Genomic DNA, 23,184 nt, shown 5'->3' on the forward strand with positions numbered 1-23,184 from the left:
CCGCCGGAGCGCTTCACCAGAAGTGACGTCTCGGGGTGGGGCGTGAAGCATTTTCCCGCGGTTTGGGAGACCGGTGGGGGGGTTCTTTGAGGAGCGCGGCTACGATAGTGGCCCGGCTTTCTGTAGCAGCGTCGAGGCTCTCGGGGGTGGGGGGGAACCTTTATGTGGCTGGAGGCGTCGAGCATGGCGCCGACCAGCCCTCCCCAGAAAATGGGAACTGGCCTCCCAAGCCAGACGGAGGATAGCTCCCAGTCTGCGGGGGAGTCTGAAGCGCCCGCCGCCCCCCAGACTCCTGACAGGTCAGTTCGCCCCGCAGTGGCAGCTCTCGCCTGGGATCCGGGGGTGGTGGGGGTGGTAGTGAGTCGTGGGGCAGCAAGTGAGGGCAGGGTCAGGAGAGAGGAGAGAGAGCCGTCAGTCCAGCCCAGGGGTCTTCAAACTTGGCCCTTTTATGACTTGTGGACTTCAACTCCCAGAATTCCTCAGCCAGCTTTGCTGGCTGAGGAATTCTGGGAGTTGAAGTCCACATGTCATAAAAGGGCCAAGTTTGAAGACCCCTGGTCCAGCCCTTTGAGTGGCCCGTAGGTTGCCATCTTTTCCGTGTAAGGGAGGAAATTCGCGGCCTCTGCGTCTCGATTGCTCCTTGGATTAAGGGAATTGTATCTCTGGGACTCATGGCTGGATTGCTTTTTTTTCCCCTGGGAGCTTGCGTGTTACATAGAAAATAAATACAAAATATCTAAATAAAAATACGAACAGAGCCTTTTCCCCGTTTTAAAAGCTGTCGCCCTTATTTCCTCTGGGACATCGAGTGCGTGCCAGACAAGGTCCCAAGAGGAGTGAAGCAGTTTGATGACTTGGAAAAGATGCTAGGGAGACCAAAAAGGCATGTAAATAAACGCCAATCCTGACGGTGCTGAGTTTTGAGATCAGTGATATTTAACAGAAGGGAAGGAATACAGACTTCATTCTCGGCGTTTGCCTTACTGATCAGATGAGATGGCGCTCCGCATAAAGTGGAGAACATCATGCTTCTCTGCTTCTCTTGTTGCCTGTGCAGCTTTTCTTTGTGGCTGTTAGGCTTATCATAATGTGGATTTTACCTGGAAGAGAGATGGCCTTGCAAAAGAAACAAACTATAAGCATTGTCAGTTCTTGAGATTTCTCTTTCCACAATAAATACCTGAAAATGACACTTTTCTGTGTATCATTTGTGTGTGTGTATGTATGTGTGCAAGAAAAAGGGATAGAGAATAACACAGAAGTAACTGGAAAGAAAAAAGTACCTCTTTAAATATTGTGGGAAATATTAAAAGGCCAGCAAAGCAAGGAACATTTTAGGTGATTTTCAAATCTATCCAGCTTTTCAGCAGCAGCGTTGCGGTCATATTAAAAGAAAGCTGAGACTGTGTCAAGGCTGGTGGGAGATGAGCCCTCTCTTTCCAGGAGATAGTATTTGGTTTTGGATTAGAAAAATTCAGATGAATCATAGCAGCAGCATTTTTAGAATAGAATTAGTTGTGAGAGCTTGAACCTAAATTTGAGTTATTGGGGAAAATGTGTTAGCATGCTGTGAAGACCACTAGCAGATTTAAGGAACTAGCAAAACATAGATCTAAATTTACACCACTGTTGAATAGCAACAATTAAAGTATCACTGTTTTGAGATGATGCTTTTCATCAGAAATTCTTCTTAGGTTTTAGAATGAATAAAGTATGTTTCATTGCACCAGGATCAAATAACTGTATGCATTCATATGTATATGAACTTGTGTCTTGAGTTCATGGAATGAGGTCAGAAAAATACCATGGTACCTGTTGGTAACAGATAGGGCCTGTGATTGCATTTTTCATATACAATTTGCATTGTTTGTGCTTATTAATATATACGAAAAATACTGGGAATGAAAACTTAGTAGTTTATTTGCTAAAATAGTGTAGTACATACTCCACAGAATTATACAATCTGTCAAGCACCTAAAATATTCAGTTTTATCACTAACATATTTCTCTTTGGTAGGCTTTTGTTTGCTGAAACAGACTTTGTTTCCTTATGTGATGCTTTACATGTAACAGACAATGTGAGAATAATTGCTTGGAAGACCTGTGAAAAAATGGATGTAGTTGTAAGTATGTCTTGCTTATTAACTATGTAATTTTAGTTAATAAAATCAACTAAATAACCATAATATGTTTTGGAAAATAATAGCAAATACACACAGACACACACACACACACACACACACACACACACGCTTCCCCCAATTTAGTTTTAGTGCTATTTCACTTTTCTCATGAGGTGAAGTTGATTTTAAAATAATTAGTACACATGAGATACAATCTAGACAAAGTTTTGTTTTGTAGTGTGAGTAGTGTTTAATTTCTTGCTCTCCATGCTAAAATGATTTCAAAGTGCTAATATTTCAGAATTACTTGTTGCTATTTATGGCCAGTAGCTTTGATATGGTACAGAATCCTTCCCTATGTAAGTAGAAGGCCGATCTATAGATAGACCTCTATACATCCCTTTGCTTTCCCATTTGTATAATAGATAGTCTGTTCCAGCTTCTTTCTCTGTATAGTCTACTCTAAGCTGCTATGGCTTATTTGGCCAGTAAGAATAAGCTGCATGAAATACAGAAATCCTATTCAATAGTTTGCATTGATTTCTTGACATATTCCAAATTGTACTAATATACAGGTATATCCTAGAAAGAAGGGACGCGGTGGCTCAGTGGGTTAGGACGCTGAGCTTGTCGATCAGAAGGTCGGCAGTTTGGCGGGTCGAATCCCGAGTGCCGCGTAACAGAGTGAGCGCCTGTTACTCGTCCCAGCTTCTGCCCACCTAGCAGTTTGAAAGCACGTAAAAATGCAAGTAGAAAAATAGGGACCACTATGGTGGGAAGGTAACAGCGTTCCGTGCGCCTTTGGTGTCTAGTCATGCCGGCCACATGACCACGGAGACGTCCTCGGACAAACGCTGGCTCTTCGGCTATGAAACGGAGATGAGCACCGGCCCCTAGAGTCGGAAACGACTAGCACGCATGTGCGGGGGAACCTTTACCTTTACCTATCCTAGAAAGTGTTTCTGTTACTCTTGACTATTAAATTATGGCTGGAGAAATGCAGTTTGATCTGCTGGCTCAAAGTACAGAATTGTATTAAATATAAAAGGCACACATATACAGCAAAAAAATACAATATATCTAATAATTCCCATATAGGACTTCATTCAGTTAGTACCAAGACTTGTAATACTTTTGGAGGAAGGTTTTTGAAGTATAAAATATATTTTCATTTTTCTGTTTTTTAGAAATCTCCTTTTGTTCAAATCCTGTGAAATAGCGATAAATTATTCAGATTTTGGGTCATTAATCTGAGACTATTTTATAGCTTTCATCACCTAAAATTGCCACATCTTTGCATTTTCAAGATATGTGGCAAATACCAGCTAGGAAAGGCTTCTCAAATAGTATATACTGGTGATATGATATCAGGCAAATGATTTCAGTTTTGAAATGTTACTCAATAGCAAGCATTTCAACCTCCACGATAATAGTTTGGGCTTTTTCAATTATCTTCCTTTTCTTTTGGTGCAATAACCTTCAATATTTGATTGATCCTAAAAAAGTGCAATCCTAAGTAGTCAATAAGCCATTCTTACATTTGAAATAGCAATAACTTAAAAATTCTTTTGAGTTCCCTATACATACAGCAACAGTAATTAGCTTTTGTGAAATGATAAGATGTTGGTCCATTTATTATTAATAATAATGATAATGATAATAATAAAATTTGGAAGGGACCTTGGAGGTCTTGTAGTCCAACCCCCTGCTCAGGCAGGAAACCTTATACCATTTCAGACAAATGATTGTCCAGTCTCTTTTTAAAAACTTCCAATGTTGGAGCATTCACAACTTCTGGAGGCAGGTTGTTCTATGGATTAATTGTTCTAACTGTCAGGAAATTTCTCCTTAGTTCTAGGTTGCTTCTCTCCTTGACTAGTTTCCATCGGTTGCTTCTTGTCCTGCCTTCAGGTGCTTTGGAGAATAGCTTGACTCCCTCTTCTTTGTGGCAGTCCCTGAGATATTGGAACACTGCTATCATGTCACCCCTAGTCCTTCTCTTCATTAAACTAGAGATACCCAATTCCACCAACCATTCGTTAGTTCGATAATAGAAGATATTATGATGGTAAACTGTATAAATATAACTGCAAAATTTCTGTGTAAGACAATTGTTAAATATAAATTTTGATCTGATATTGTTTATTTATTACAGTTCTAAATAATACAACATATAAATAAGCTAACCTTTTTTCTAGGAGAGCCATCTAAAAAAAGAAATGTGGGGCATCTGCATTTTTATGGCTGCAGTTGACCTGGATGAGATGACCTTCACTTTTACAGAACTTCTGAAATGTTTAAAAATTAGGTATGTTTGTATCCACTTAGATTTCTATAATTATGCAATTATAGTAATGTCTGTTTAATGACATTAAAGAATAAATTTTATTTAGATTCATGATGAGAAGTCTTAAATTATCTGTATGAATATTCATAATCAGTAATTAGTAAATTACATGTTCAAGTAGTAGGATTGGAGAAATTATTCATTTATACATATTCTTCACACTGTTTCCCTCTGGGATAAATGAAAGCATGCAGGGTCCAAAAAAAGAGTAAAATCTAGTTAGCCAAAGAAATTAAAAGCATGAGGTAAAGTAAAAGGAAAAATAACTAATACCACCATATATCTTAATAATATCTTTCTGTCTTTAGATACTGTCCTTGCTCATTCATATACGACCTCATAAATCACCATAATACTCACCTCTTTTTAAAGGTTTTTATCAGTACCATCCAACCAGAACTTTCTTAGTTGTTCCCTTCCTCTCAATCTATTTACTCATCCATTTCAGTTTTCATTTCATCATTACATTAAACATCTTTCTTTGTGCTTTCACTTAGCCTTATTCCACATGTTTCTGTGGCACTCTTACACAATTCTTTTCTTTTTATTCCAAGCATCTTCAACATTGTCTTTCCTTACATTCATTTTTTATTCATTCTTTTGGGTAATTGTTTTATGAGGTACAATCAAAATACATAAAAAATAGTGAAACAACCAATTAAAATAAAAATAAAAACAATTAAAAATAAGTAAAGATGGTAGGAAATATACATAGATATACTCTTATTAACTGTCATAAAGCAGCAGCCCCCAATCTTTCTGGCTTTTCCACTGAGTTGTAACTAGGTAAACACTGATTGGAAAATTGCTTCTGGGTCAGGTTCATTGCAGATTGCCAAGTTGTCATCCACTGCAATAACGACTTCAAAATCTACTCCCTGGAATTGCACAGGGGAGATAAGCTGCCTAGCGGGGCTGCAACATCTTGCTCTTGGGTTGTAACCAATCCAGCTTTCTTGAAGCACTTCTGCGTTGTTTCAGGCTGAACTTCATTCCAAGCAGAATTAATCCAGAGAACAGCATCCAGAGCAGTAATAAAATAGATGATTTGGCTTTTGCCAAATAGGTTTGGGTTTTAGCAATGACCCACCGCAGAAGCTGGGCTTGGTAGTGCATTTTGAATGTTTTGATTATGCCTTGGTCAAGAGGTTGAATTTTTGATGTAGCGTTTGGAGGCAAAAATTTCAGTTTCACATTTGAAAGGTGATTCAGTTGGGGATGACTAGAACAATTGTCCACTACAATGAGAATGGACCATTTTTTCTTCTTCATTTCTCGGTCAATACTTCTTATGCAGTCCTCAAATTGGGCACCAGTCATCCATGCGTATTTGTTAAAGTTCCAGGTGATGGGAGGTCTTTCGGTTGCAGGTTCTTGAATGAGCGTGGCTTTGCTGACTTACCAATCACCAAAGGTTTTCGCTTCTCTCCGGTTAAGCTAGTGCACAGCAGAACTATGAAACATTCTTTAGAAAGCTTTCCACTCTTAACATTTGTCACCCCTCATAACGAGGGTCCTGTCAGGCGTTGCCTTGAAAAAGAGTCCACACTTGTCAGCGTTAAAGATGTCATCATCTTTGAAGCCATTGGCGAAGCCTGGAAACTTTTCAATGAACTGTTCAACAACTTCTACTGGAACTCCATCAGATTTGCCACACAATACTTTCTGGGCGATGTCATATCACAGTTTAAATTTCTCGAGCCATCCACTTGATGCTTGGAAATGTGATACTCGAGCTCGTTTGCGAACTTTTTAGCAATTTCTTGTTCCGCCCTTTCTTTGGCTACTGTTTTCTAAAAAACGTAAAAGTAAAACCTTCTTCAATGTCAACTCTTTCGATTCCTTCCTTTTCGCCATCACGACTCAACTTGCATAGAGAAAAGACAAAAAAAGTAAAAGCTGGTTTTTTCTCATACAACTGCTTTGTAATTGTGCCTAAACATTGTTTGCTACACTTTAAAATTTTCTTTCTTTCTTTCTTTCTTTCTTTCCTTTTCTTTCTTTCTTTCTTTCTTTCTTTCTTTCTTTCTTTCTTTCTTTCTTTCTTTCTTTCTTTCTTTCTTTCTTTCTTTCTTTCTCTCTCTCTCTCTCTCTCTCTCTCTCTCTTTCTTTCTTTCTTTCTTTCTTTCTTTCTTTCTTTCTTTCTTTCTGGTTAGATCCATTGTAAATCGCACACTGTTATTGGCACTTTGCTTTGATGGCCACTGCCAGGTAAAACGAGTAAAATGGGTTGTATATGTCTGTTGTACATGTACTTGTTTCATTTTACCATTGGCTATTTTTTTATTGATCCTGAAAAAAGAAAAAAATGAAGTGGGAAAAATTTAAGTCTTCATGCAATTTCTATTATGAAATGAATCCATAATTATCATTGTTAAATTGCCAAATCAAAGTCCAAAAGTATTGTATTGTTTGATATACTTCTTGAAAGAAATTCATTGCTACCAATTCTGCATTTCACTTTTCTTACCCTTGGTGCAGACTGGATTCAACTGGTTAAGTTATATATAAAGAATAAATTAATACCGTGTGTCAAGGTCCAGGTGGTCAAGATACAACATACAGAGGTGGTCAGTATAGAGAGGTTGGTTTTCTATTGTGTGCATATAGTATATGTCCAGTCTACGAAAATTAGGAAAACTTAGGGAGGTGGTCAACTATGGAGGTCTTACTGTAATTGTATTTGTTAGGGCGTGAAAACATCAGACATGAGACAGATGATATATTAACAGAAAATATCAGACATGGGAACAAAGTCACTGTTACAATGAATATAATTTCATAGAAATGGGAAAATATTACACTTAATTTAGTAAAAGTTAGAAATGAATGATTTGGTTGTTCTCTTCTATTTTTCTTGCAGTGTGTGCAAATTTCTGCACTTGATTAAAGAAATAGATGTCAACATGGATACAATTAGTGCTAAAGTGGACTGTACTATATCACGTCTGAAAATAAAATATGATACACTATTTGCACTCTACCAGAAGTTTACAAGGTAAAATATCTATTGCATTAGAAATTTAGATTTCTTTAAAAAGTAATGTTTTGCTTAAGAACTACTTATATATTTGTTATGAAATGGCTTTATTTATAGTTAAGATAAGATAACCTTTATTGTCATTTTTTTACTGTGGGCACAACGGCACACATCAAAAATGAAATTTAGTTGCCCACTCTCAAAGTGGAACACATATATGACACACACGTAACCATACTATAAACAGTTGCTGGTAAGAAAACCAGGACAAATGTTTTTAATATTATTGCTGTGAAATTTAAAGGTTATTGGTTGAATCAGAACCAGGAATCACATGATTGTTCCATTTTATACTATTTACAGTTTTTAAAAAAGGAAACTTGTAGCTTAATCCTGAATTTTCTGACTTATTAACACCATCTAATGTATATGTATAAGGGACGCGGTGGCTCAGTGGGTTAGGACGCTGAGCTTGTCGATCAGATGGTCGGCAGTTTGGCGGGTCGAATCCCGAGTGCCGCGTAACAGAGTGAGCGCCTGTTACTCGTCCCAGCTTCTGCCCACCTAGCAGTTCGAAAGCACGTAAAAATGCTAGTAGAAAAATAGGGACCACTACGGTGGGAAGGTAACAGCGTTCCGTGCGCCTTTGGCGTCTAGTCATGCCGGCCACATGACCACGGAGACGTCCTCGGACAAGCGCTGGCTCTTCGGCTTTGAAACGGAGATGAGCACCGGCCCCTAGAGTCGGAAACGACTAGCACGCATGTGCGGGGGAACCTTTACCTTTACCTAATGTATATGTGGAAAAAAAACTATTATAAAGGATATTTTTCCCTTGGGGTTAAAAAATTGTATAAAATAAGTACTGTATGTGGGGGACGTCCAGTCAGTAACAGTTTCTCTAGAATCTAGAGAAACCAGGAAATCTAGAGTCTAGATGGTACAAGTTTTAATACACTTTAAAAAGTTTTCATTTTAAAAGAAGCTTGGCAAATGCCAAGGCAAGTACTAAAAGATTATATGAACTGTTTAACTACAATTATCTAGATATCTTGATCCCCATAGTGAAAGTGTTCAGGGCAAAAATAACCCCAGTGCTGATTTATGATGTGGAATTGTGGAGCCTTACAAAAGCTACCTTAATAGAGACCTACTTTTTAAGAAGCTTACTGGGAAGTGACAACACATCAGCTCCTGTGGTCAGAGCTGAAACAGATATCCATTCCATACATAGTCAATAATTAAAGTTTTCACACATTGGCAGAGGATCCTTTAAATGGATTCTGATAGGCTGCAGGCTACCCAAATATAGGTAGTCCTTATCTTATGACTCCAAATGAGCCCAATATTTCTGTTGCTAAGTGGAACAGTTGTTAAGTGAGCTTTGTCCCATTTTACTACATTTCTTGTCACATTGTTAAGTGAATTACTGCAGTTGTTAAGCTAATAACACGGTTTGTCAGGTGTGCACCTTCATGTCCTGCCATTCTGTTGGGAGAGAGGTACATTGGCATATTTGGGGTGCTTTTGGAACTGCACAACACACGGCCTGTTATAAGGAAATCTTTAGAGGATGCTCATGATGCGTATAAGAAGCAGGCTGACAAAAAAATGTGTGGAACCTAAAGCCTTCCAAGACGGAGATCATGTCTATCTGTCCACTCATTACCTACAGTCTCTGCAAACATCAAAGAAGTTAGGGCCCAAATATGTGGGGCCCTTCTCCATTAAGCCCATCATCAATCCAGTAACTGTAGAATTAGATTTGCCCAAGCCCCTTCGACAGGTCCACCCTGTGTTCTTTTGTAGTTTATTAAAACCCAAGTTTATTTCCTCCTGCCAACTTGAACTGCCATCATCCCCTGAGCCATTAATGATTAAGGGGGGAACATTGTTCTCTTCTACAGGACTAATGTTACTGTTCAGGGGGACAGAATAATAATAATAACAGTAACAATAATGAAAATAATAGAGTTGGAAGGGACCTTGGAGATCTTCTAGTCCAACCCCCTGCTCAGGCAGGAAACCCTATACCATTTCATACAAATGGTTGTCCAGTCTCTTCTTGAAAACTTCCAGTGTTGGAGCATTCACAACTTTTGGAAGCAGGTTGTTGACTCCCTCTTCTTTGTGGCAACCACTGAGATATTGGAACACTGCTATCATGTCACCCCTAGTTCTTCTCTTCATTAAACTAGACATACACAATTCCAGCAACCATTCTTTATATGTTTTAGCATGTCAGGTCCACCTTTGTGTCCTGCCATTCTGTTGGAGAAGTCGGGGATGTTGGCATATTTGTGATGCTTTCACTTTGCTGTAATGCTTGGGAATTGGGGGGATTGCCTTTGGAGTGAAAGCAGACTCCCTCCCAGCTGGTTCCAGCCTGGTTCCAAGGCAATCGTGCCCTGAGAGTGACCTGTTATCTGCCTAGCAATCTCAAATCTAGTTTGGGTGCTTGGGACTTGGGGAAAATGAAAGAGTAGCTGTATGCTTTGCGCAGGACCTTCAGATTCTGCCTGACTTTCCTGCAACCACTTTCTCTCAGTAAAAGTTCTTTTGATTCAACCACATGGATTCAAGAGTTTTACTTTCCTGAGGGATCATCTGGGGCTGGTCCTTACATGGTTCTTAAGTGAATCTTGCTTCCCCATTGACTTTACTTGTCAGAAGATTGCAAAAGGTGATCACATGACCCCGGGCACTGCAACCATTCTAAGTACATGCCAAGTTCTCTGGTAGTGAATATTGGTTTTATTGTATTCTTTTTATAATATAATATTTTTAATATAAGTTTTGTTATTTTATATTGTTTATCACTTAATTTTTAAATAAGTGGTTTAAAAATATTTTAACATGAACATACATTGATGGATGTAATATGAGATATGATATGATAGAGTTTTGCTTTTTTAATTTTATAACAGTTAAGTGTTTACAACTCTTTTCTTATGCTCTGAAGACTTCCAGATCATCTCAAGAACATAATCAGCAAGGGCCCTTTCTGTTGAATTCGGAACCCTGAGGTCTGCTCCCTGAATTTCTCAAAAATCCCATTTTGCATCAGCCCAATTTCACTAAAAATACTTTTGCTACTATAATTAGTTCTGATTAATCCCACAAGAAAACTATCTCCTCTAAGATATTATAAATATATTAAGGCGAAATTTCAGATTCTATAAGCAGATGTCTTCATTTCTGGGTTTTTTTTAGGACTTGTGAAATTATCTACGTTGACAAGCCCAATGATCAGTAAGTTTGTTTTCATAGAATAAAGATGGCTAATATTTTTATTATTATAAAAGTTATTATTTCAAATATTCAGGCAGAACAATGGGTAAGGACAGATGGGTGAGCAGATAAGTGTAGGGTTGTTAGCTGATTTTTTTCTTTAAATAACAAAGAATTATTTTAAATGTTACCTTTACAATTAGTGATGGAGAAATAAGAATAATTTTAAGAAATAGTTTCACCATAATTAGATTACTTGAAATAAGTTCAGAAGATAGACTAGGAAATATAGCTATTAATCCAAGCTGATGTTACAAGAAAGTGAAAACTATTGCTCCTATCTTGAATTTGTATGAGTTCTGATAAAGTTAATAACAGGAGGGTAGTCATGTTGTTTTACTTTTATTCATGTCATGTAATGTTAACATTTTTCCTAAAACTGTAAATGAAATATTCCTAATTAACTATTTTTTTGGCTGAAAAGGTCTATGCAATGCAAAATATGGAGCCACTATATTTACAATTGCTTTAAAAGTTCAAATGTGAAATCTTACTGTGTTTTATTTGTAGAACCTGTGCTGAAATAAGTTCTTGCTTATTTATAAAACTCTGCTGGATTATGTTTCTTTTGGCAAAAGGTATGGATGTTTAAATCATTTATTATCACATTTACTTCATTTCAAATTGTGTTTATAACTGAAATAATAGTTGGATTAGCAAAGTATTTTGGGGAATTTTTGGTTTAATATTGGTTCAAGACAATAAAAACAAATAATAGTTAATATTATTGAGTGATATTATAGTAATTTAAAATCTATATTTACTCTGAGATCTCAAAGAATTGTAAGTGACAGTGTTCCCTCATATAATTTCTATAATAAAAATGTTTGGTAATAAGAAAATGACTTTCCCTGTGTCATCCAACGAGTTTCATGGTCTAGTTCTAGTAGAACTTGAACTTCATTTTCTCTGTTCCAATCCAACATTTTAAGCAATGCATTATAGTGGCTCACTATTCTGGTAGAACAGAGATAAGGATTAGCTTATCAATTTATTTGAGCAAAAGAAAGAGGAATATATTTAATAATTGTACCAGCTGAAATTCAGCATTCCTTTATTTTTATTTATTTCTATTTCTCCTTTATTATTTTTACAAATAAGGCAGCAAACACATCCAGCACACCTTCCTCCTGTTTCCCCCACAATAACCCTGTGAGGTGGGTTGAACTGAGAGAGTGATTGGTCCACAGTCACCCAACTGGCTTTCATGGCTAAGAGAAACTTAGAACTCAGGGTCTCCCACTTTCTAGCCTGGTGCCTTAACCACTAGACCAAACATTTAATGATTTTTAGTGCTTCCTCTGAACAAGGGGAGAACAGGAGAAAAAGACCAAGTAATTATTTTATAATGGCTTTGAAGAAGATTTCAAAAGAGAAAGTCTTATTTTATAAAGATTTATATTCAGCACATTTTTTTTTTAATATTTCAGGAAAAATACTGCAGATGGAAGATGATTTGGTTATCTCTTTCCAGCTTCTGCTGTGTGTTTTTGATTATTGTATCGGACAATTACCACTTGCACTACTGAAAGAACCATATAGTAAGGATTTAATATGTTTTATTAACAAATATAATAATAATGACTATATTATAATAGTTCAAAAAATGGTATCCTGTCTTATACATTTTATAGCTGTGTTTTCATTTCAACTATCACTTTCTTCTACTTTTATTCTGTTCTGACCCATTTGTGTCAGGCGCAAAAGATCAGATCCACCCATGGTCCAATTAAGCTGATTTATTGTTACTCTTGTCTGTGTGCAGGAATATTCTCAACTAATAGTATCTGCTAGGAGTAAGATAAGGGTCAACTGAATTAAAGGGGGGGTTGGCCTTAGTTTGCTTGTAGCTACGTAGAGATTCTAGGCTGAGTGCTCTTTTTAACTTCATCCCCAGGCTTTGACACTCGGACTACAATTTGATATTTAATTGCAATATAGCACTTTTTCATTTAATGATCTAAAACAGCAGGCCCAAATAGAAATTTTTAAATTTTAATCATGCTTTATTAATGGAAATTAATACATTATTGTATATGCATTATTTTATTTTAGCCCATGCAAGTATGTGAACTGGTTTAGTATTATATTTTTATCATGCTGGACAAAAAGATATTTGTCTGTTTCTTTTACATCTCTTTGTAATACTAATGGTGATTATAAAAACTGAAGAACTGGAAAGACATTACCAAATCCAAAGAGAATAAACAATCCTATATTTATTTTTTCCCAGAAGTAAAAGTGAAACAAATTTCTTATATTCTCATTATAGAATAGAAGATATACTTGTATTTTGTAAACTAGTCTTAAAAATGCTGGAATATCATGTTTTAATTTATATAGGGATGACCAATCAAAGACTACAGTATTGGTCTGAAGTTGCTACTGTATCTGAACATTAAAGTATGGTAGATACAGCTGATGGGAATTCAAAAGGCAATATTCAGAAGGCCACAAGTGCCTGACTTGTTAATACTCCTCTGAAAACATTTTTATTTACAGGTAATCCTTGACTAATAGCCATTCATTTAGTGACTGTTCCAACGGCACTGAAAAAAGTGACTTATGACCGTTTTTCACACTTAAGAGCATTGCAGCATCCCCATTGTCATGTGATCAACATTGGGATACTTAGCAACTGATTCATATTCATATTTAGAACCAAGAAAGTTTATAAAATGTTGCAAAACTTACTTGACAACTGTCTAACCTAGCAACAGAAATTTTTGGCTCAATTGTTAGTTAAGTAGTACCTGTATTTATTTTATTTGTTAAATTTATTTGCCACCCATCTCAGTTTGAAGCTACTCTGGATGGTGCTTTAAACATTTTTTTAAGGATACATTTAACTAGATGTGTCTCATTCTAATCTGTAGTTCTGTGGATATTCCAGCGGTCTCCTTAATACCATCTATCCAAATTATCTATTATCTTCCTCTACTTAGTAACATACTGTGTAAGGGTTAGAAGCAGTGGTGGGATTCAAAGACGTGAACAACCAGTTCTCTGTGTGGATGCCACTTCCAAAAGTCCATTCTGGGCCTGGGCAACAAAAAATTAGCTACCGGTTCTGCCAAAGTGGTGCGTACCGGCTGAATCCCACCACTGGTTAGAAGGGATCTGGGAAAACTTCTATTCCGGGTACTTACCCAGTACAAATTTCAGCACTACACCATTTCTCATACATGGCCATCCAGCCTCTATTTGAACATGTTCACATCTCCTAAGGAAGTTTGTTTCCATTTTTCCTTGATATGAAACTTAAATGTGTTTCCTTGTGACATAAATTCATTGTTTCTTGTCCTGTCTTCTGGAGCAACTCTTGATAACTCTGATTGCCCTTCAGACACTTGACCATCTTGTCTTCTTATAATCTTCTCCTATCAAGATTAAACATATCCTTTTCCTTCAACTGCTCCTCATAGGCTTTTTCTTCCAAGCTCCTTATCATCTGGGACAATCCAATCTGTCAGTGGCCTACTTAAGATATGTCTAGAACTGAAGGCAATATTATAGGTGTGACGTAATGCAATCTAAAATTGGGGAATGGGAAAAAAAACAGGAGGAATTGCTAATGGGAATAGGAGTGCAACAATATATATATATATAATAATGAAATACTTAGGTCATACTGAAAGAAATAGACCAAGATATTCTCTTCACATATTGCTCTTCATCCCTCTGAGAAGATGCTATGAATAATGTGGGAACCATTTGGAGTAGTGTGAAAAAGAAGGAAGCTTTGTAGAGGGAAAGAAGCAACTGGGAAAAATGGCTTCTTTGCCCTTTTATCAGATATCTCTGCAAACTGAAGGATTCACTCTATTCCTAGAGAGATGTGGGCTAAACCATTAGACTTTTTCAGTTTGGTATAAGAGTTAAGACGTTAAGCCAAAATTTGGAGCTTAAGAAAATATACCCCCTCTTCACATTTTTCCTCACAACAACAGTCCTATCATGTAGGCTGAGCTAAGAGTGACCTGCCCAAAAATTATTGAATAGGGTACTGTGGTTGAGAATGGACTAGATTTTCTTGATGCATGTCCCAAACTTTATGACCTATGCCCTACTGACTCTCATTTAATAGTTCCTTTGGGAAGCACCCAGACTGGCAAGGAGGAGGGCTTAAGCATGTGTGGGTCTACCTGTTTGCGCCTGATAGTTTCTGATCTAGTAAATAAATCTTTTTTTGTATACTTGAAAGCAGTTTTTAAACTTTGCTTATTATTTTGAAATAATCATTTACAATAGGCAAACAATTGGCTTCTTTCCATAGAATCTGTAATTGCAGTATCTGGTAATGCCTCATCTCGTACAAGTAGACAAAGTCAGAATAGAAGTACAAGAACATCAATAACTGATACAGACGTCAAGGTTATTGAAGAGCTCTGTAAAGAGTATGATTGTAATTTGGATGAGGTAAGAGTAGAATTTTTAGAATTTTGCATTTTAAATACAAAATATTTTTATTTTAATTTATTTTACCAAGTTTTACTGAAAGATACAAAAAAATGAAAAAAGAAATATACAAATAGTCCTACAACCATTCGGTTGGTGACTATTCCAAGTTATAGCGGCACTGAATGAATGATGGTTATGCCTGGTCCTAGGAGTCCTTCACATACCTTCCCACATCCTTGTGTACCCTCTCCAATTCTCCCTTACACCCTTCTACCATGGTAAAAATGGTCTTAAAATTGAGTCCAGTGGCTTAATGAATAGTTTTATAATGGCATTGTTTCACAATCAAAATTCTGATCTCAATTATTATAAGTCAAGGAGTACTTGTAGAACATTTTGCCTATTATATTATGTAATCTACACTAATAGTGTCCCGTGATTAATCTATTATTACAGATACCCAAATGCTAATCCTAAATAAAAATAAATCACTTAGGATTTCACTAGGTAAATTGAAATTATTTTATGATAATTATAACTTACTTTATATTTTATCAGCTATGGAATATAATAATAATAATAATTTAATTTCTATACCGCCCTTCTCCCGAAGGACTCAGGGCGGTGTACAGGGCAAATACAATAAAAATACAATATACAAAAGTTAAAAATTAATTAAATAGTGCAGCCCAATAACAATAAAAATAATACTATTAATATTAAAATACCCCAAACCCATCAGAGCAGGCCGGCTTGTTCAAATAAGTATGTTTTTAGATCATGTCGGAAGGAGCGAAGGTCGGGAGCCATCCGGAGCTCAACCGGTAAACGGTTCCAAAGGTCTGGCGTGCCCACAGAGAACGCCCTCCCCCTGGGGGTCGCCAGTCGACACTCTTTGACCGACGGCACCCTAAGGAGGCCCTCTCTGTGGGAGCGCACTGGACGAAGGGAAGTTGATGCCGGCAGCAGGTGCTCCCATAAGTAATCCAGACCCATGCCATTTAGGGCTTTATAGGTCATTACCAGCACCTTGAATCTTACCCGGAGGGCAACCGGAAGCCAATGCAGCTCGCGGAGTAGAGGTGTTACATGGGAGTATCGGGAAACCCCCACCACCACTCGCGCGGCTGCATTCTGCACCAGCTGAAGCCTCCAAGTAGTCCTCAAGGGCAGCCCCATGTAGAGAGCATTGCAGTAGTCCAAACGGGAGGTCACGAGCGCATGAGTGACTGTACGCAAGGCATCTCGGTCCAGATAGGGCCGCAGCTGGCGCACCAGGCGAACCTGGGCGAAGGCCCCCCTAGTCACAGCTCCGATATGATCTTCCAAGGAGAGCTGTGAATCTAGGAGGACACCCAAGTTGCGAGCCTTATCTACGGGGGGTAATATCTTACCCCCCATGGTTAGAGATGGAATAATCTGAATTTCCCGAGATGCCGGCACATACAGCCACTCAGTCTTGTCGGGGTTGAGCCGAAGCCTGTTCCTCCCCATCCAGACCCGAACCGCCTCCAGGCAATGGGACATCACATCGAGGGCATCACTGGGGTGGTTTGGGGTAGAGATGAAAAGCTGGGTATCATCAGCATATTGATGATACCCAACCCCAAAACCACGAATGATCTCACCCAGTGGCTTCATATAGATGTTGAACAGGAGAGGCGAGAGGACCAACCCCTGAGGAACTCCACAAATAAGAGGCCTCGAGGCCGACCTCTGCCATCCTGCCAACACCGACTGCGAACGTCCCAGGAAGTAGGAGAACCACCGTAAAATGGTGCCTCCCACTCCCAACCCCCTGAGACGCCGCAGTAAGATACCATGGTCGATGGTATCAAAAGCCACTGAGAGGTCTAATAGGACTAGGACAGAGGAACAACCCGTGTCCCGAGCCCGCCAGAGATCATTCACCAGCGCGACCAATGCCGTCTCTGTGCTGTACCCGGGCCTGAAGCCCGATTGGTATGGGTCCAGATAATCAGCTTCCTCCAGGAACAAAGGAAGCTGATGTGCCACCATGCTCTCAACAACCTTCGCAAGAAAGCGAAGGTTGGAGACCGGACGATAGTTGTTTAAAACAGCTGGGTCCAGGGCAGGCTTCTTGGGGAGGGGTCGCACCACCGCCTCCTTCAAGGCAGCGGGGAAACTGCCCTCACTCAAAGAAGCAGTTATCACTGCCTGAAGCCAGCCTCGTGTCCCCTCCCGAGCTGAATAAACCAGGCAGGAGGGGCACGGGTCCAATAAACATGTGGTGGAGCTCAGCTTTCCCATAATCCTGTCCACCTCTTCCAGAGTCACAGGATCGAACTCCTCCCAGATGACATTACCAAGACCGCCCATGTCCTCACCGTCAGACTCTGCCCAGTCGGAGTCCAAACCGGTCCGGATCAGAGCGATTTTGTCCGACAGATGTTGGCTAAACTCCTCGGCTCGACCCTGCAAGGGCTCCTCCCTCACCTCCTGATTAAGGAGGGAGCGAGTCACCCTAAACAGGGCGGCCGGGAGATTATCTGCGGACGCGATGAGGGTAGCAAAGTAGTTAGACCTCGCCGTCCTCATCACTGCGAGATAAGACCTCGTAGAGGACCTTAGTCGCAATCGGTCGGATTCAGACCGGCTGGACCTCCAACAGCTCTCTAGGCCCCGTCTCCGACGCTTCATCTCCCGGAGCTCCGCAGAAAACCACGGAGCCCACTGGGATCTGCACCGGGTCAGCAGGCTTGTAGGCTTTCTTGGAAAATTTCTTCCTATTTCCATTAAGGTCCTGGAAATTGCTGGGGTCCAAATAATAGAAAAGGTATTCATTTTTGGATTTTTAAGTAGCTGACATGCTCAGACTGTTGGTTCCATATTATATTCAACTTTTTGGAAAAAAAAATTCTGCAGTATTTTTTCCCCAGCCTATATTTTCATTATACTTTTTTTACAAATTCCATGATTTTTAAATTTATTTATTTACATCCTAGCTTTATTTATTTTTTTTTACAAATAACTCAGGTCGGCAAACATATCCAGCACACTTTCTTTCTCCTATTATACCCACAACTGCAACCATGTGAAGTGAGTTGAGCTGAGATCACCCAGCTACAGGGTGGATAATAATCAAGGATTTTTTTAAAAAAAACAGATTTTTTTATTTAAATCAATTTTTTTTTATTTTTATCAAATTTATTTTAATAAAATGTTTTTGGAGTAAAAATCTAAAGATAGTTTTCTATTTAACATACATTAATAATTTAGTTTATTCAGCATGAAATGGAGCTTAGTTATGTAGCATGAGACTGTATATTCTTCAATATTTACATTTTTGGTAAACACATTCAATGAATCCAAGCTCTGCAAGTTGAGATAACATGTAATTGCATTGATGCATTCACACAATTTCACAGTAATGTTGACATAAATCATAAAAGTTCAGGAATAATCCTTTATCCCATTGTTTTGCAAATCGGTGTACACTATGTACACAAATCTATGTATGATTGTTTGAAGAGAATTGCATCTGTTCCAGGCTCTAAGTGTTTTAATTAAATAAAAGAATTTGAGTAGTTCTCCAACTATGTGTGATTAACCTATTAACCTAAAATTGGTTCTGATATTGCTGTTTTACTAAGCTGACAGCTTATTATTCTAAATAGGAAATCTTCATTTTGTTTGCAAATAATAATATTAAAGATTCTAATAGCAAGAATGAGTTCTTACATTTAAGGAACACCTGTCATTTCAGATCCATCATGGCAGCGCCTGTTAGCGGGCATCTACTCACCTGCTGCCTGCCACGTCCCTCACCTTGTTGTGTCACTGCCGCATCAGCAGCCATCCTATTAAAGTGAATGGGACTGTTGGTGAGTCCACAGCAGGTCAGAGGAGGAGCCGCTGCGGGACAGAGATGACAGTTGCTCTTTAAAAATTATGATTTAAATTGAGTTGATTTAAATCAAGCCTTTTTACTAGTGATTTAAATCATGATTTAAATCGACTCGATTTAAATCAAATCTACTCTGCCCAGCTAGCTTTCATAACTAAAGCAAGACTCATGGTCTCTTGCTTTCTAGCCTGGTGCCTTAACTGCTAGCCCAAACTGGCTCTCTAGTGTTAATTAGTTAGCTGGTATTTTCTAGGACACTGTTCCAGTTCCTCTTACTTATTGGATATGGAAACAATATTAGATATGTTTCCAATTCTCTCTGTCCCAGATGTTCACAGCATTCATATTTTTTTAGAAGGATTATATTTGCTTAGTAAACTGACTTCACACTACTTAAATGAATTGTATTTGTCAACAATAACTTTTTCTTGTCATAATCAGTTTAATATTTGTACAGTTTTGATATTTAGTCAGTGGTTGCAGAAGTGATGAAAGCAACTGTCTCCCAGGGCTAGCCTATTTCCATTTCAGATAGTCCTTGACTTACAACTGGTTGCTTAATACTGTTCAAAGTTACAACAGACTCAAAAAAATTTACGACCCATCTTTGAAGGTAAAATTGTTGCAACACCCCCATGGTCACATGACCACATTTTGGACACTGGGCATTCTTACTCACATTGCAGCATACTGTGGTCTTTTTAAAAATCATTTTCTGGCAAAAAAACGCCCATTCGGACAAGCAAATGATGTACTTAATAATCACATTATTCACTTAACAAGTACAGTGACTTGCTTAATGACTGCAATAAAAAGTGTGGTAAAATCAGATCCGGTCATGTGCTGACTTAACATACAAGTGCAATCACTTAAGACCAAAATTTCAGGTTCAATTGTCATATGTCAAGGACTACCTGTAGATAGCTTTCATAATATGGTAGCATCTGATTGAGATATATGTGTGTGTGTGTGTGTGTGTGTGTGTGTATGTATATGTATATGTGTGTGTGTGTGTGTGTGTGTGTGTGTGTGTGTATACATATATATATACATATACATATATGTTAAATGCTTGTTAACTATTTAGATTACCTTGCTAGGCCCCAAACATGGGACAAATCTGTGCAATCAGCCCAGGTTTGAATCTCAGAAGGGTATGGCTGACTGATGAAAACAAATAAGTCTGAAATGCATATCAGTCTCCCTTTAATTCTTTGTTAGCAATCTAAAAAATACACACACACACACACGCACACACACACATATATATATATATATATGTGTGTGTGTGTGTGTGTGTGTGTGTGTGTGTTTTCTGAGGTTTTCGCGGGTGTTCGTATGTGGATCTTTGGTTATTCGGGTTTTTCCCCGCGTAGAACTAAAGGTGTAGGGGCGACGTTTCGACGGAATCCCATCCGTCATCATCAGGCTGGTGGCTTCTGCTTCCTTCTTCTGGGAGAAGCATGTGGCTGTTTGTTCCTCTTTTTTAAACTGCCAGAGGGGGGGTGTTCTGTGGGTGGAGGTGTGCTCTGATTGGGTGGGGGAGTAAGTGTGTTCTGATTGGGTGGGAGTGTGTTTTGAATGGTGGGTGTGTTCTGATTGGGTGGGGGTGTGTTTTGAGTGGATGGGCTGGTCTCAGCTGCCAGCCTTAGACCTGAGCTGGTGAGTTGTGCTGCTTTTGTTCGGCTTCGTGTTTGTGGTGGTGCCATGTTTTTATAGTGGGTGTCAGTTTGCTTATTGTGTGGTTTGGAGGGGTTTAAAGTGGCTGATGTTGCAGCTGTAGTTAGGTTTCTGTTTTGTGGTTGTGCCTCGTTATCATTGTGGGTTCGGATTTGCTTTTTGAATGGTTGTGTGGTGGTGATGTCATGTGGTGTTATCATGACTTTGGGTCTATCATTCTTGGTGGTTGGGACTCGTCTGTCAATCAAGGCGGGTTTCCAAATGGTTGGTAGGCGAGAGGTATCATCTCGTTTGTTCATGCTGTGGGGGCGTTTTTCTATCTCAATGGCTTCTCTGATTATTCTGTTGTTAAAATGTTCAATTTTGGCGATAGTTTTGGTTTTTTTAAAATCAATTTCATGTCCCGTGGCTTCAAAGTGTTGGACCAGGGATGAAGTTTGTTCTCCTTTTCTGAGTGAGATTTTGTGCTCTTCAATGCGTGCACTTATTCTTCTGTTGGTCTGTCCGATGTATGTGGTGGGGCAGGTGGTGCATGGGATTTCGTATACTCCTTGGTTTTCTAAGCCAATTATGTCCTTGGGGTTTCTTAGGATGGTGGATATTTTTCTGTCTGTGTAGAATGCTGTTTTGATGTTGTGTTTTTGGAGGACCTTGCTGATTCTGTCTGTGGTCCCTTTTAAGTATGGGAGGAGGGCTTTGCCATTTTCTTGTTCTCTGTCTTGGGTTTTTGTGGGTGTCTCTCTTCGGATTAAGTTGGTAATCGTGTTTCTTTGGAATCCATTGGCTGTTAGTACATTAGTGAGAGTGTGTAGTTCGGTTTTTTGGTGTTGTTCGTCAGCTAGGCGTTTTGTTCTGGAGATGAGTGTCTTGGCTACGGAGTTGATCTGTGCTGGGTGGTGGTGTGAGAGTGCGTTCAGATAGCGGTTTGTGTGTGTTTTTTTATGGTAGATAGTGTGTCCTAGGGAGCCGTTGGATTTCTTGTAGACTAAGACATCAAGGAAGGGAAGTTGATTGTTAGCTTCTGTTTCCATGGTGAATTGTATTTTGGGGTGTAGGCTATTGAGGTGTGTGAGGAAGTCATCCAGTTTTTCTTTGCCGTGTGTCCAGATTACGAAGGTGTCATCTACGTATCTGAGCCAGAGTTTGGGTTTGTGGTTGGATTTTTCTAGAGCGAGGGTTTCAAAGTGTTCCATGTAGAGGTTTGCGATGACAGGTGACCACATGACATCACCACCACACAACCATTCAAAAAGCAAATCCGAACCCACAATGATAACGAGGCACAACCACAAAACAGAAACCTAACTACAGCTGCAACATCAGCCACTTTAAACCCCTCCAAACCACACAATAAGCAAACTGACACCCACTATAAAAACATGGCACCACCACAAACACGAAGCCGAACAAAAGCAGCACAACTCACCAGCTCAGGTCTAAGGCTGGCAGCTGAGACCAGCCCATCCACTCAAAACACACCCCCACCCAATCAGAACACACCCACCATTCAAAACACACTCCCACCCAATCAGAACACACTTACTCCCCCACCCAATCAGAGCACACCTCCACCCACAGAACACACCCCCTCTGGCAGTTTAAAAAAGAGGAACAAACAGCCACATGCTTCTCCCAGAAGAAGGAAGCAGAAGCCACCAGCCTGATGATGACGGATGGGATTCCGTCGAAACGTCGCCCCTACACCTTTAGTTCTACGCGGGGAAAAACCCGAATAACCAAAGATCCATATATATACATATATATATATACTATATATATATATATATATATATATATATATATATATATATATATATATATATATGGATCTTTGCTTATTCGGGTTTTTCCCCGCGTAGAACTAAAGGTATAGGCGCAACGTTTCGACGGAATCCCATCCGTCATCATCAGGCTGGTGGCTTCTGCTTCCTTCTTTGGGAGGAAGCCAAGAAGGAAGCAGAAGCCACCAGCCTGATGATGACGGATGGGATTTCGTCGAAACGTTGCTTTTACACCTTCAATTCTACGTGGGGGAAAAAACCCGAATAACCAAAGATCCACATACAAACACCCGCGAAAACCTCAGAAAACATATATATATATACATATACATATACATATACATACATACATACATACATACATACATACATACATACATATATATATATATATATATATATATATGCATGTGCGGGGGAACCTTTACCTTTTTATATATATATATATATATGGATATAACAAAGTTTCATTCTTTGCTGTCATTCCTTTGTAATAGAATCAGTAAAACTAATCTTGAAACATGCTGTGAACTTAGTTTTCAGATGGTAAAACAACAGAAGGTACTCCAGAAGAAGATTAGTCTCTTTTTATGATCAAGACTTATGATAATCTTGCGTATAACTGCTTAGGACAGTTCATATAAATGATATGTCCTAAACCATATATTTTTGCAGGCATTTTATGCTAAACTAAATGTAATTCTAGATAACAA

The 23,184-nt window shown here is 38.8% G+C and overlaps 1 protein-coding gene across 3 annotated transcripts in view; it reads left to right on the top strand.

Moving 5' to 3' along the window:
* Positions 1-77: 77 nt before the first annotated feature.
* The window catches only part of RB1 (RB transcriptional corepressor 1), a 79,366-nt gene continuing 56,259 nt past the window's right edge, over positions 78-23,184 (top strand). For 2 of the 3 annotated variants that reach the window (XM_081313705.1, XM_081313706.1), the window contains exons 1-8: positions 78-299; positions 2,018-2,123; positions 4,322-4,431; positions 7,334-7,468; positions 10,664-10,702; positions 11,252-11,319; positions 12,172-12,282; positions 15,018-15,160. In XM_081313705.1, the coding sequence (XP_081169831.1) occupies positions 163-299; positions 2,018-2,123; positions 4,322-4,431; positions 7,334-7,468; positions 10,664-10,702; positions 11,252-11,319; positions 12,172-12,282; positions 15,018-15,160 (849 nt within the window). In that variant the 5' untranslated portion in view covers positions 78-162. Of the gene's footprint in view, positions 300-2,017; positions 2,124-4,321; positions 4,432-7,333; positions 7,469-10,663; positions 10,703-11,251; positions 11,320-12,171; positions 12,283-15,017; positions 15,161-23,184 lie in introns of those variants that run through there. The other variant, XM_081313707.1, reaches the window with a different exon arrangement.

This window comes from Vipera berus, assembly GCF_964194415.1.
Source record: "Vipera berus genome assembly, chromosome: 1".
In the NCBI taxonomy this organism is placed as follows: domain Eukaryota; kingdom Metazoa; phylum Chordata; class Lepidosauria; order Squamata; family Viperidae; genus Vipera; species Vipera berus.